General features: G+C 50.1%; 6 protein-coding genes across 7 annotated transcripts; 2 read left to right on the top strand and 4 right to left on the bottom strand.

The window, feature by feature from the left end:
- Positions 1 to 273: 273 nt before the first annotated feature.
- On the bottom strand, positions 274 to 3,243 carry LOC9663471 (probable disease resistance protein At1g15890). The gene is made up of 2 exons (XM_024667241.1): positions 2,937 to 3,243; positions 274 to 2,873 (listed from the first exon to the last, which is right to left on the bottom strand). The coding sequence occupies exons 1-2, from the start codon at positions 3,209 to 3,211 to the stop codon at positions 308 to 310; spliced, it is 2,841 nt and encodes a 946-aa protein (XP_024523009.1). The 5' UTR covers positions 3,212 to 3,243; the 3' UTR covers positions 274 to 307.
- Positions 3,244 to 3,599: 356 nt separating this feature from the next.
- Positions 3,600 to 5,539, top strand: LOC9663443 (bifunctional nuclease 1). 2 transcript variants are annotated; one of them, XM_024667247.1, is made up of 10 exons: positions 3,600 to 4,048; positions 4,157 to 4,327; positions 4,403 to 4,455; positions 4,518 to 4,574; positions 4,633 to 4,698; positions 4,758 to 4,829; positions 4,879 to 4,997; positions 5,049 to 5,140; positions 5,209 to 5,261; positions 5,334 to 5,539. In XM_024667247.1, exons 1-10 carry the CDS (start codon positions 3,730 to 3,732, stop codon positions 5,340 to 5,342), a joined length of 1,011 nt encoding a protein of 336 aa, XP_024523015.1. In that variant the 5' UTR covers positions 3,600 to 3,729; the 3' UTR covers positions 5,343 to 5,539. The 2 variants fall into 2 exon arrangements, with proteins under 2 accessions (XP_024523015.1, XP_024523014.1); XM_024667246.1 differs by having other exon boundaries at positions 5,331 to 5,539.
- Positions 5,411 to 7,464, bottom strand: LOC9663470 (ultraviolet-B receptor UVR8). The gene is made up of 8 exons (XM_002993555.2): positions 7,250 to 7,464; positions 7,010 to 7,194; positions 6,898 to 6,945; positions 6,766 to 6,838; positions 6,458 to 6,629; positions 5,899 to 6,327; positions 5,648 to 5,839; positions 5,411 to 5,592 (listed from the first exon to the last, which is right to left on the bottom strand). Exons 1-8 carry the CDS (start codon positions 7,458 to 7,460, stop codon positions 5,577 to 5,579), a joined length of 1,326 nt encoding a protein of 441 aa, XP_002993601.1. The 5' UTR covers positions 7,461 to 7,464; the 3' UTR covers positions 5,411 to 5,576.
- A 225-nt stretch (positions 7,465 to 7,689) lies between these two features.
- On the top strand, positions 7,690 to 9,486 carry LOC9663442 (protein NEN1). Its single transcript, XM_002993582.2, has 6 exons — positions 7,690 to 7,992; positions 8,045 to 8,202; positions 8,252 to 8,298; positions 8,365 to 8,428; positions 8,490 to 9,109; positions 9,162 to 9,486. The coding sequence occupies exons 1-6, from the start codon at positions 7,698 to 7,700 to the stop codon at positions 9,397 to 9,399; spliced, it is 1,422 nt and encodes a 473-aa protein (XP_002993628.2). The 5' UTR covers positions 7,690 to 7,697; the 3' UTR covers positions 9,400 to 9,486.
- Positions 9,440 to 11,228, bottom strand: LOC9663441. Its single transcript, XM_002993554.2, has 3 exons — positions 10,379 to 11,228; positions 9,765 to 10,331; positions 9,440 to 9,713 (listed from the first exon to the last, which is right to left on the bottom strand). The coding sequence occupies exons 1-3, from the start codon at positions 11,213 to 11,215 to the stop codon at positions 9,573 to 9,575; spliced, it is 1,545 nt and encodes a 514-aa protein (XP_002993600.2). The 5' UTR covers positions 11,216 to 11,228; the 3' UTR covers positions 9,440 to 9,572.
- LOC112343564 lies at positions 11,118 to 13,022 on the bottom strand. The gene is made up of 4 exons (XM_024667240.1): positions 12,115 to 13,022; positions 11,458 to 11,982; positions 11,280 to 11,387; positions 11,118 to 11,232 (listed from the first exon to the last, which is right to left on the bottom strand). Exons 1-3 carry the CDS (start codon positions 12,916 to 12,918, stop codon positions 11,283 to 11,285), a joined length of 1,434 nt encoding a protein of 477 aa, XP_024523008.1. The 5' UTR covers positions 12,919 to 13,022; the 3' UTR covers positions 11,118 to 11,232; positions 11,280 to 11,282.
- Positions 13,023 to 13,044: the final 22 nt, after the last annotated feature.

Below are 13,044 nucleotides of genomic sequence, written 5' to 3'. Positions count from 1 at the left end.
CTCGTATAAACTAAATAAGCTATAGAAATTCATAAAAGTTTATTTTAACTTTTTACACTTATGATATTAACATTATTGTACATTTTTTGTTATTATAGGAACCTGAAAATCCATTTTCATCCATTCTCAATTTCATGGTCGCCACAAAGTTTTGGTTATTTATTTTTTTAAAAAAATCTAATTTATAAAAATGTTTAATGAATGAGAAAAATACTTTATCCTAAACCAAAAAAATTTAACATATTTCTAAATTTACAATAGCTGTATGTTTTCAGAATGTTGGGCATGGCGGCTCCAAAGCTCACTTCTAAGGTCTTGAAGCATGTCCCACGTCAGTATCAAGCGATGAAACACAGGGAAGCAAAGAGATGGATGCCGGGATTTTCTGCCAATTTCCTCTATCTTTTCCTTGTTGGCTGCTTAGAAGTAAGCACTGCACGGTAATGAGCTTGGCTTGGATCGCAAAGAAATCATCCGGCAGCTGCTCGTAAGAGTAGAGGTGTAGCTCTTGGAGGCTACTTGGAAACGAGGTGATGGTGGTGGACACAAGGCTTCTCATGTAGCCCTCGACAGTCAAGAACTTGAGGCTTGGGAGACTCGTGACAAAGAGAGGCAAGTGATCGCGAGGAGTGGCGAAGCTCAAGTGCAGAGTTTTCAAGTTTTCCATGGCGGATGAAGTGATGAAGTTGGGATCCAGCTGCAGCGATTCCGGGAAAGAGTCGAGTTTGAGCTCTTTCAAGTTTGGGAAAGAACCTGGCGGAGCTAGCTGCTGGCACGCAACGCCATCGCAGATAAGGTGGAGTTCTTCGAGACGTTTCAATCGATGGAGACGGGAGAGATTCTTGATCTTGTGGTTGTAAAGGTCAAAAACTCGAAGCCCATGACACTTCTCGATCCACGTGAAACCTTCATCGTGTGTTTCATCTTCTTCCACTCCCGTGATTCGAAAGACTTGCAGATTGAGTGATCCTTTGAACAGGCTGCTCCAGCGAGCTCCTCTACTCGACTTGCAACTGATGTGGCATCGCATCAGCTCCTTGAAGCGTCCAGATCCAGCAGAAACTCGCCGAAACTCGATGTTCCTGGACACCAAAAACAATGTCTCGAGATGCTCCAAAGCCGTGAATCCTTCCGAGAGTATGATCAAGCCGCTGGACGAGCCTATCATCTCCAAATACCGCAGATGTGTGGCGCTGGAAATCCCTGTTAAGTCCACCACCTCTGTGTCACTCGCGTGGATTGTCAGCTCTTTCAAGTTTGAGAGCTTGTAGAGCATATCGAAACCAAAGTTCCTGACCTTGCTGTCGCATTTCAAGTATTGGAGTGATTCTATCTCCATGATCTCGACTGGAATGTGGTTTATCCACGTGTTTCTAAGATCGAGCATTTCAAGCCTCGTGAGCTTGGAGATCCCTGGTGGAATGAATTCCACCTTTGTTCCCTTCAAGCTTAGTCCCTTAAGTTCCTTGATCCGGTCTATCAAGTCTTCGTCCAAAACGCTAAACCTGTTGTTCCCATCGAGCAAGACCATGTCTCTTACAGATAAGTTTGATGGCAGGCTTCGAACATTCTTGGAGATAAAGGAGACTTTGTTGGCCCTCTCGTCCATGCCTGGTTTCCACTCATGTCCAAAGAAGCATTTCTCTTCGTGCTGCGCTTGAGAATGGAACTTTCCCTTCAGAACTCTAATGCAAAGTTTGCGTAGCATGTCATGAACCGTGATGTATAGCGGATTGTCATCTGCATCATTCACCACCTTGATCATCGATCTTCGGTCCAGTTCTTTCGCAATCTCCTTGAAGGAGAGCTGTGAGTTGCTTGCTATCCAACACTTGATCAAGTCTTCGAAATCTATCCTGGCATCTTCTGGAAACGCAGCCACGTAAAGGAAGCACTCTTGCAACTTATCATCGTTGTTTCCCAGCTCGTCGTAGCTAAACTTCAAGCGCTTGAACATGAGTTTCTCGAGATCATCGTCGTTGGACAAGTGCAACTGTCGGTAACGTTCTTTCCAAACTCGGGACCCGTGGTCTCTGTAAACAGCCATGGCACTGCCAACGACTTCAAGAGCTAGAGGGAGGCCCTCACACTTTCGAGCGATTCTCTCCGCCACCTTTTCAACGCGGTGACGATCTTCAAACTTATGCGAGCTTCCTGATCCTGATCGAGGTCCGAATGCGAACCTCCAAAACATCTCCTTGCTTTCACCCTCCGGCAGCAAACGGACCTTGATAACTCTGGCCTGGAGCTTCTTTATAACATCTTCCTTCCTGGTCGTCACAAGCACCCGAGATGAAGACTTTTGATCCACGAAATCAATGAAGTTCCTTGCAAGATTAGCTTGCCACACATCGTCCAGGATCAGAAGAACTTTTCTCCCACCACAAACCTCCCTTGCAAAGTGTTTCATATCCTCAAGCTTATTACAAGCTTTCACCATGTCAAGCTTGTCACCCCATTCCAGGGCATGGATAACTTGGCTCTTGAGACTATCCTCACAAGCATCCTTGGCCACTGTGAACCAGACAATGTTGTCCTGAAAGTACTCCCTGATCCTTGGATCATTGTGGACGCAGCTTGCAAGAGTGGTCTTTCCACATCCACCCATCCCCAAAACTCCCACACACATGTCATGAGAATTATCCGCGAGGAGGATCTTCACCACCTCATCTAGCATCACGCCGCCAAAGATGGTCTCAGGAACCACGCGCCGTACATAAGTTCTCGCAACACCCTTGTCATGCGGAGAAGTCCGTACGGCATAGCTGGAACTGCGCTTTACCAATTCCAGCTCTCGTTCGTAGCTCTCGATTTGGGAGAGAAGATCATCGTAGAGACGAATGGCTTCGTCGATCGCACCATATCTCTCGTACCTTTGCAATTTCATCAATGGTAATTCAATCGCAAAACTAAAGAGCACTTATCTCGACTCTTACCGTACTTTGGGGTTCCAGATGTTCCTCCTGGCGACCAGCAGCTCTTGGGCTTTGTGATTCCAAGCCTTGATGCGATCCAAGCACTCCTCCGCTGCGTCCGAGAACTTGAATCCTGGATTGGTGTGCTTGGGAGCATCAAATGCGTCGATCTTAGCATTGATGTTGGCGGCCCTGTGCTCGAGAACTCCGAGGTTTGCATCCCAACACCAAACCTTCTGGAGAGCATCGATGCCCATTCTCGCTAGTGGAACCGCCACACAGCTCGCAAATTCCATTGTAATAGAGGATTCCAATCCAAGTCAACAAAAACGTGAGCTATTTGACTTTGTTGACTTTGATTGGAGTCCTTCATTGCTGGCCATAGTTCACAAACAAGGATCGATCTCCAATGACATTCAGAGGAAGGATTCATCTCCAATGACATTCAAGGGATTTTTCTGCTTCTTTATCTCTTTTTTTTTTTTAATAAAAAATTATTTCTGCTTTTACGAGGAATAGTACAAACCGTATTTACCATGGTTAGAATGATTGAATACAAGTATTTCTAAAGATAAGATGAAAAATATACGTATTACAATGTAATTTGTTACCTTTGGGTGAAAGTAATCTTTTATACATAAAGGAAGATAAGTATAGGGCATAGCCCCGATAGATACTATATGATGATATTTTCTGGCTCTATAGAGATGGATAGGATAATCTAGATAGCGGCATTTTTTGGTAGAAGATCAAGAGAGGAGAGGGCTCGAGAGGCGCCGAGAGGCGAAGATCCAATCCCCTCGCTGGGCGCGCAATGGCCGCCGTGGTGATGGACTGCTCGGCTGCCAGGAAGTCGATCGGCGCGGCAGCGATGCTGGCGGCAGCGGCGGCCGAGCCGGGGTCGAGCGCTGTCTATGGCAGATTGCGCGTCCAGAGAATCCGGAGCTGCTGGCTAGGGTTAAGAGTGGGGAATGCTCGCGGAGGGATCACCTGCCGGCAGCAACGTCAATCGCTGGTGGTTTGTAGCAGTAGCAGCAGCTGGTCCAGCAAGCCCGGCAAGGATGGGGGCGAGGAGGACGAGTTCCAAGAAGCTCCAGCCGAGGATTATTTGCAAGCGCAGGTCGTGGATGCTGGTGAGTGCTTCTTCTTTTTTTTTTTTCCCCTTGTTCCCCCTTTTCGCCTTTTTCCTCTCATTGTTTCGATTGACATGGTTTGGTTCCTTCTTTTTTCTTTCTTTGCAGTGAGTATGCTGCCACTACACGGACGATTGTTCATGACTCTGTCCAGTGGAAGAGAAGTTGAGGTCAATCACGTCCATCCTTCCAAAGGCAGGCTTTTGTACAGAGCGAGGAATCCAGCCATTTTTCTCAAGGTTCTCAGCGACTCGGACGTCCTGCTCCCAATTATTGTAGGTACGTTGCGCAAAGAAAGAGCTTCTTTTTCCTACTTTGTTCTTCTGGCGGTGCTTTGACACTGGTTTTCCTCAGGCGAAACGGCCGTGACCATGCTCATGAAAGCACTCCATGACGAAGAGAAATCGGTAACGTAAATTGCGAAGTTATGATCCATTTTCATCGTGCTTCGTCTCCATACGTTTCGCAGGGCCGTCCAAACCATTATCAATTGCTGAGACAGATTGTTGGTGCGCTAGACTTCGAGGTGAATGCACATTCAATTCTTGTTTTCTTCTTTTTTTCACACGGTCTTCTTGGACCAGGCAAAAATGGTCAGGATCACTGAGCGAGTCAGGGACACATACTATGCCCGCATTTACTTTGGCCAAGTAAGCATAGCTTTCTTCTCAGGAAAGAAGCCAAGCCTGATATCACGCGATGACTACAGGATGGCAAGAAAGCGCTCACTAGCGTAGACGCCAGGCCTTCGGACGCGATCAACTTCGCTGTAAGAAGCAAGGTTTGTGACCATTTCCAGCCCGGTTCTTGCCTGACAAGTTCCCAAGCAGATTCCAATCTTCGTGAACAAGTCTATAGTCGAAAGTGATGCCGTGAGGCCAGTCTACTCGACTCCCGTGCCCTGGGACACCACTGGCGAGAGGAGCCGAAAGTCTTCCTATCTTGATAGGTTCGTTCTCGTTTTCTTGCGAAAACGAAAAAAAAAATTGTTTTTGTGTAGTCCTGATGACGCTCATGATCCAATCGCGGAAGAGATCACTCTAATGAAGGACATGCTCATGGCTGTGGTGGAGGAGCGATATGCGGATGCTGGTAAGTTCTGTCATCTTCTTCTCTCTTTTTTTCTCTCGCTGGTTTATCTTGACACTGCTATTGCACAGCTCGATGCCGGGACCAGCTTAACAAGCATCGCCTCTCGTGCAAGATGAAACAGGTAAAGCGATAATGCAAAATCGTTTTTTTTTTCTTCTCAGATTGTAATTTTTCGTGGATCTACTTGCAGCAGTCGCTATAGAAGGATAGCATTGAAGGAAACTCGACGACAACATGAACAACGCAATGGCGACTGAAATAGATGAGGGATTGATTCAAGCAGCTGATATTAAAGTAAAGCTAGTGTACATACTGTGCAGTGTGCCGTAAGTTATATATGCCTGTGTAGCTGGGACTACAGCATTTAATCAATCGTGGTAAAAAAATCACTATTGGATATGAAGAACTCGTCCCTGGCTTTGTCAAGTCCATTAAGTTACACCCAGTGATCCCTGTTCAGAGCACACCAAGTTTAAAGAACAACGAAGAACACCAATTTAGAGTTACCGGAATGTTAGACAAAACCGAGCTAACGAGTCACAGCTCATCCTCGATGCAATATCCGCAATGGTCGAGGCGGTGGAAGCTGTAACATAATCGACGAGCTTGAGCTCACAAATCTCTTTCAAGTTGGATGCCTGTGTAAGCACCGCAGAGTGACCACCTCCAGCAGCTAAGCACGTAATCTCTCCAACACACCTGGAAGAACACACCAAAGCTTTTCTCGCTTGGAAGAAAGCTTGCTTTGTAAAACTTACCAGTCGATTGGAGAAGGATACCAGGCATAATATGCTTTGCCAGAATCTGCCTGTCCATAGCTGTTGTAGCCGCAGCCAAGCAGCCGGCCATTCGCCATCCGGACGAGAGTGTGCAGATCTCCACAAGTTGCTGAGCGAGCACCGGATGGGATCACTAGAACCGGAATCCGCTGGAAGAAAAAGTCGATGTCACTAGTGCCGCAGATGCGATCTTGCCGGGGCCCCAGACCAAGTTGTCCTGCGTGACTTCCACCCCACATATATAGTCCTCCGGCAGAGGAGATCGCGCAGGAGTGGACTCCACCGGCAGATATCTGGACGACATCCACGCCTTCCAGCGTCACCACTCTTCTCGGAAAAACTTCCTTGTTACCGGATTGCAAACTTCTGTGACCAAGTTGTCCGGAAGATCCCAGTCCCCAGGTGTATCTACAGGAAAGTTGCAAAAACCATTAGCTATAAACGATCGAAAGAAGAAAGAACAGTAAACAAGAGTAAAAAAAAGATCGCTCACTCCCTGAAAGTTCCCATCTCTCAATCCGGCAAGAGCACAACTTACACATCGCCATTGTGTGCAATCGCTGCTGTGTGATACTCGCCACACACCACTTGCTTCACTTTGACAGTTTCAACCGGCTCGTTGAGGAACTTAACGAAAGAGGTGACAATTTTTGCTCCTTGGAGCCCCTCGCAGCTGATCCCTCGGCCGAGTTGGCCATGCTCATTGTATCCTGTTCAAGGAAATCCGCGATGCCAAGGCAAGCACAAAAACAAATCTAGAACTGTGTCAATCCCCACTGGCAAATGATAGATAGAACTAAAGAGCAAACCAAGGAAAAAAATGGAAGGAAGGTGGTAGAGAAGTACCCCACGTTTGAAGAACACCGTGCTCTGAAAGAGCTGCGGCGTGTGCTCCTCCACAGGCTACTTGAATGACCACCTGAGATAGCGATGAAATGAAAACTTCCATGAAGAACAAAACAAAAAAGAGAACTTTACTGTGCTAGATGAGAATACTCCAGAGAACAGTCGAGGCGAATTTGATCCCTGGCAAAAGAAAAAGAGAGGAAGAACCAATGAGCAAAAGAATGCGAAAGAACAAAAGAGTTACCTGGTTTTGTCCCCAAATCCACATCCTACCACGACAAGTTCCATCTCTAGAATCAGCGATGGCGGCAGTGCAATTGGCTCCACAAGCAACCGACTTGACAGCCTCGTCTCGCAATCCATAGACTCTTTTCGGCCGATCGGAGTTTGTCTCAGATCCATCGCCGAGTTGCCCGAATTGATTGGATCCTACGCTAGTTCATCCCGGTTCTAAGGATGGAACGAAAGAAAGAAAGAAACTCACCCCAGGTAAAGAGGGATCCATCCGAGGCGATGGCGGCAGTGTGCTCGAGGCCGCAAGAAATGGCGATGAGTCGAAGCGACGATGGATGGATCGCGACTCTGATGGGATGCGGCACCGCGCTGTGGATTGCCGATTCTTGCCCTGCCTGGCCGCATTGATTGTAGCCCCACGCATAGAGAACGCTCCTCGCGGGCACTGGCTGCTCCTCCATCTCTTCTCTATAACCTAGAACAGTTTGAATTAAAGGTAAAGGAAAGTTACTTTTTAAAATACCTTTTTAATGACCAAGGTATGTAGTCAGTTTACTTATTTACCATTTATAGCGTGCTTACGTGTCATTATTACGTGGCACTTCATAGTCTCACGTCATAGTGACACGTAATCACGCTATAAGGGGAATATTCGAGGTTTGTGACAGGATCAACCATTTAGCTTTTAAGTTGGAGCTATGGCGGCGGTAGAGGAAGAAGGCGCCAGGGCGGCGATGGAGATCGTCTTCTACGATGTTGAGACGACGGTGCCGGAGGTGAAGGGCCAAGGCTACGAGATCCTCGAGTTTGGCGCTGTGGTGGTGTCGGCCAGGGGGCTGGAGGAGCTCGATTCCTTCACCACGCTCGTCCGCCCCTCATCCCTAGCCCTGGTCAGTCCCAGGAGCGTCTCCTGCAATGGGATCGTCCAGGACAGCCTCGTCGGAGCTCCATCGTTCCTGGAGATCGCCGATCGCGTCCATGCTCTGCTTCACGGTGAGCTTCTTGATGGATATTTTGGTGATTTCTTGGCCGATTGATCGATCAGGGCGCGTGTGGGCGGGGCATAACATCTTGCGCTTTGACAATCTCCGGATCAAGGAGGCTTTCGCGAGCATTGGAAGGGCTGGGCCGGAAGCCGCTGGCCACATTGATACATTTCCATTGCTGCGAAAAAGCTTTGGCCAGAGAGCTGGAAATCTCAAGGTATGTTTTGCTTTGCTCTTGTGGATGATCGATTCCAAGCTGCCTTTAGATGGCAACTCTAGCATCTTATTTCGGGCTTGGCAAGCAAGAACACAGGTAGAGCGATCCACTCCCATCTCTCTCTCTCTTTTTTTTGTTTCTAACTTTCTCTTTCTCGTCCAGGAGTCTCGCGGATGTCCGTATGAACATCGAGGTTCTAAAGCTGTGTGCTACCGTACTCTTCCTGGTAAGGTCACCATTCTTGCAAGTTCTAAGCTCTCATGGTGTTTTCTTCTCGATCAATCTAGGAATCCAACTTCCCCGACATCTTCCCAATGGAGAGCATCGTCTCTCCAAATCAAAACTCGCCTTTTCTCGTCCCCGAGAGGCGCCAGAGCGCCAGGCTCTCGAGCTTGCGAGGAGACGCCTTTAATTTCAACTTGCTGGCCGTGTCACTGGAGGAGGCGATCAAACACGACGATGCGAATGGAAGCAAGCTTGAATCGAGAGAAGAAACCACCATGATATCTGCAACAACAACAAGAACAATCGAGCAAGCTACAGAACAAGAGAGAGTTTCCGAGGATTTAAGGAACGACAAGTTCTTACGTTCAGACGAGATCTTCCTGGACTTTTTAGACGCCACGCACAATCCCGATAAGTGGATCACTCTCCAGCACGCATCGCAGCAGCTCTGCATTCGCGAGACAAACGCCAGGGTCAAGTTCAGTGTGAGCGACAGATTTGCTTACAGCAGCGACGGCAAGCCAACTTTCAGCATCGTCATCGTCCCGACGCCAAAGCTGCTAGCAATCGCCAAGGAATGCGAGGTTCTCGTGAAGAACGTGTCCACTTCCATGGGGATCGCTGCTGTGTGGCAGCCGGTGCTGGTTGCCAACGGAACTGGGGACGAAGCACTGCGCATCAAGTAAGAAAATTATTCCATCGTTCTAACTTTGAGATCAATCACACCTTTGCAGGATTGGAACCAGTGGAGATGGCGAGAGTGCGTCCTACACAACGAAGCTGTTCAAGAAGAAGCAAGAAGATGGAAGCTTAGAACGATTAGATCTACCAAGTGTAGATCCCAAAACTTTCCAAGAATCAGTACCTGCTGGCTGTTGCGTGGACGTCGAGCTTCGTTGCGATGGCTATGCTTTCCAGGGAGGTAAAGTTGGTCTTCGATTCTTGGCTGAGCAGCTCTTCATACTCTGCTGAAACTTTCGTCAAAAACTTCGGGAGATACTAATTCTTCGTGTACAAAAATCTTCGCTGTCCATAAAAGAAAAAAGACAATTGTTACAAGCAAAGGAGCCACTTTGTTTTACAAAATGTGTCTCCAGCCTCCTAAAACTTCCTAAACCTTTCTCACATACCGGTTCCTCCAAAATCTACATCCTCTTTTCGACAAAACTTTGGTGCTGGCTATTCCTCCGGTTGACAACAGTTTCACCTGGCTCGCATGGCAAGATAGTGATGCTCAGCACTTGATTCACTACCTCGCCAAAGCGGCAGCACTGCCTTCTCGGGACCTGTCGAGGAGATCTTAGAGAACTCTAGAAAGAAAAGGCCGGGAGATTTACCTTGAACCAATTGTTGCTCAATGGCCTGGTGACGACTCGGATGGTGTCAAAGTCCGGAGCTTTCGAGTGGCCCATCCCAGGTAGCAGTAGCCTCGACCAGCAGTAGTTCTTACATTCCTTGGCAGATGGACTGTAGAGCTTGTACTCACTCACAACTCCGCCGTCTTCGCTGCTCATGGTGTTATTGAGGAAGAAGAGGAACGGTGGCGACGGTAGCTTAACTTTGCGAGTGTCCAGATCGAACTCGGTTGGACCGTTCCTCGAGTTCCAGGCCTTGAATGTAATCTCTGCCTTCTCTAGTACCCTGGGATAAACTAGCTGATCAAATACCTGGACAACGTAGCCAGTCGAGATTGAGAACGTGAAGCCTTTGTCCTTGTTATAGCCAATCGTCTGCTGCAAGAAGTTGGACGAGTCCGATGTCATTGCCTTGATCAGCAGCTGCAAGCTCTCGAGGCGGGAGAGCTCGGGAAACACTGGATCCATTGCTTCAATGTGATGCATGGACACAAAAGGTGTTATAGGATGAGCACTCAGCAATCCCAGCGGGTTTCCACGTATATCCATCTGCAAAGGACGAGATTAAAAAGACAAGAAAAAGAAACTTTTTGTACCTGATGGAAACCCGAGTGTTTCGTGAGTGGGACACCGAGCTCCAAAATGCAAGCGTACAGCCGATCGTCACTCCCAGTGAGCTGCGGATAGTGCTCCAAGCATCTATCCTGCGATCGTGCCAAAGCCTTCGCGAGTGGATAGCTGATGGCAATGCCCCCACCTCCAAACGCCATCTGGTGGCTAAACGCAACGTTCTGGTTATGGCTCTCGGACACACTGCCGATGTAGAACATCTGGGACGAGTCGAAAGTCCCCAGAACACGAACCAGGTTGTCCACCGAGAAGACGGTATCGTCGTCGCAGAGAACCAGCCACTCCACACCCGTCAAGTTCATCCGGACGGTCTCGAGAACTATCCTGGCGATTCGGATTCCTGCTGGCGAGCCGTCCACATTGGTGTACCGGAACCTCGAGGTGTCCTCGGAGATCCGGATAGGCGGGAGGCCAGTGTCCCACAAGTTTGGCTCCACTGGATCGTCGTGCCACACGAATCCACGCATTTGTAGCGGCCGCCACCACTGCCTCACCAGCTCCTTCCGGTCGATCCACAAGCTCGCGGAGCCTGCTATGCCAAAGACGATCTGATCCACTGCCAAGGTACTACCACTGCCGCTACCGCTGCTGCCGCTGCTGCTGCTCTCGTCCTGCTCGATCCCAGGCAGATCGATTGGATCAAAGTCCAGGGGAAAGGTTGGAGCCCGCGAGGAATTGGCGACAAGCCCGATCCAGGCGCAGGTAAGAAGAGAGAGTGAGAACGCTGTCACGAGCAGCGTCCGGTAGTCTCTTCGATTGAGATTGAGGAAGAGCGCGATCCTCCTGCTCAGACCTAGCATCATCCCTTTGCGACGCTACCCTAAAACCCTACGTCAAAGGAGGAAATGGAGAAAGATCATGGAGTACCTCCTAGAAAGGGACGATGCTCTCGCCCGGGCGACAGTTCGTCATGTTCACTTTCACGGTTTCTCCATCGTCCCAGTCTCCGATCTGGCAGCATTGCCTGCGCGGCGCCTGGAAAGGAAGAATAGAGCAGGGAATGATAGATCCAAGATCCAAGAAAGAGAGATCCTATTCTCCAGACCTTGTACCAATCGGAATGGAGTGGCTGGGCCACGACGCGGATCATCCCTGGCAGCTTGGCTTGCGACCAGCACATCATCTTGCTCGATGTGTAGCGCTGGTAGTAGCTCTCGATCCGGCCCTCTGGATCCCTCTCCTGGGCGTCGGCGAAGAACAAGAACGGCTGCTTGCAGATCCAGAAGGAGTTCCTGGAATCCAGATCGAATTCGCGGCTGTGACGCTTGTGATTCCAGGCGCTAAACGTAATCTCCGCCTTCTGGAGCACCTTGGGGAAGACGATCTCCGGGAACACCTGGACGACATAGCCGGAGGAGATCGAGAACGTAAGCCGGCGCTGCCGATCGTAGCAAATCGCCTGCTGCAAGAACCCCGGGCCGTGGAGATGCATCGATCGCGCCAGCGCCCGCGCGCCCTGGAGCGCATCCACATTGGGGAAGAGATCCACGAACTCGAGGTGATGGATCGACACGAACGGCGCCACGGGATGCGCGGCCAGCAGCCCCATCGCATTGCCGCGGACATCGCACTGCAAGAAAAGAGGCATCGATCGATCAGCAGCGCCATCGATCGCTCCCTAGCTAGCCAGCTCCAAGAAACCAAAATATTTCGAGAGGAGAAACCCTAGGAGAGAGAGTTCTAGGAGTTCTATCTCTCTTACCTGGTGGAATCCAATCTCGCGGGTGAGCGGCACGCCCAGCTCCGCGATGCAAGCCCGCAATCGATCGTCGCTGCCGATGAGCTGAGGGTAGTGCTGGAGGCACTCGTCCTGGATCCCGGCGATGGCCTCCGCGAGGGGGTAGCTAATGGCGAATCCCGCGCCGCCAAAGGCCATGTCGTAGCTAAACGCGACGTTCTGGGCGTGGCTCTCCGAGGTAGCGCCGATGTAGACGAGCTGCGATGGATCATACTTGGCAAGAACTCTCACGAGATTCTCCACCGAGAAGACCGTGTCATCGTCGCAGAAGACGAACCACTTGATCGATCCGGGCAGCCCTAGCTGGAACGTCTCGAGCACGATCCGAGCGATCCGGACGCCATTTGGGTGCCCGAGAGCTCCGCCCCGGATTGGATCTCGGAGCCTCTCCAGCGTGTTCTCCGATACGCGAATCTCCGGGAGCCCATCGATCGCCTCGCCCTCTCGATCCGGCTCGCGCTCCAGCCACACGAAGCCACGCATCGCATCCGGGCGCCACCATAGCCGGACGAACTCCCTGCGCCGCGGCCACAGCCCCGACGATCCGGCGATGCCGAAGACGATGCTCTGGAGCTCGGAATCGACCGTGCTGTTTTTGGGGCGGTGGACGATCCGGCGCTGCTCGATCACGCTGGGATGGGATTTGCGCTCCGCGATGCTGCCGATGGAGAGGACAAAGGCGATCCACGCGCAGCTGGCGGTGAGCAAGAGGGCGGCAATCGTCACCGGACGAGACCCCAGATTCCTCCTTACCATCGCCGTGAGCATGGTGGCTACTAGAAGCAAATCTCCTCCTCCTCCTCCTCCTCCCTCCCATCCGCCATAGCCAGGCCACGATGGAAGAGTCAATCAAATGTTGCTACCATACTAAAGATTACCTAGTCCTTTTTCCCT

This window comes from Selaginella moellendorffii, unplaced genomic scaffold (genome assembly GCF_000143415.4).
Source record: "Selaginella moellendorffii unplaced genomic scaffold, v1.0 SELMOscaffold_165, whole genome shotgun sequence".
Lineage (NCBI taxonomy): Eukaryota > Viridiplantae > Streptophyta > Lycopodiopsida > Selaginellales > Selaginellaceae > Selaginella > Selaginella moellendorffii.
The sequence above is the reverse complement of the archived record's forward strand: the minus strand, read 5'-3'. Positions and strand labels throughout refer to the sequence as shown.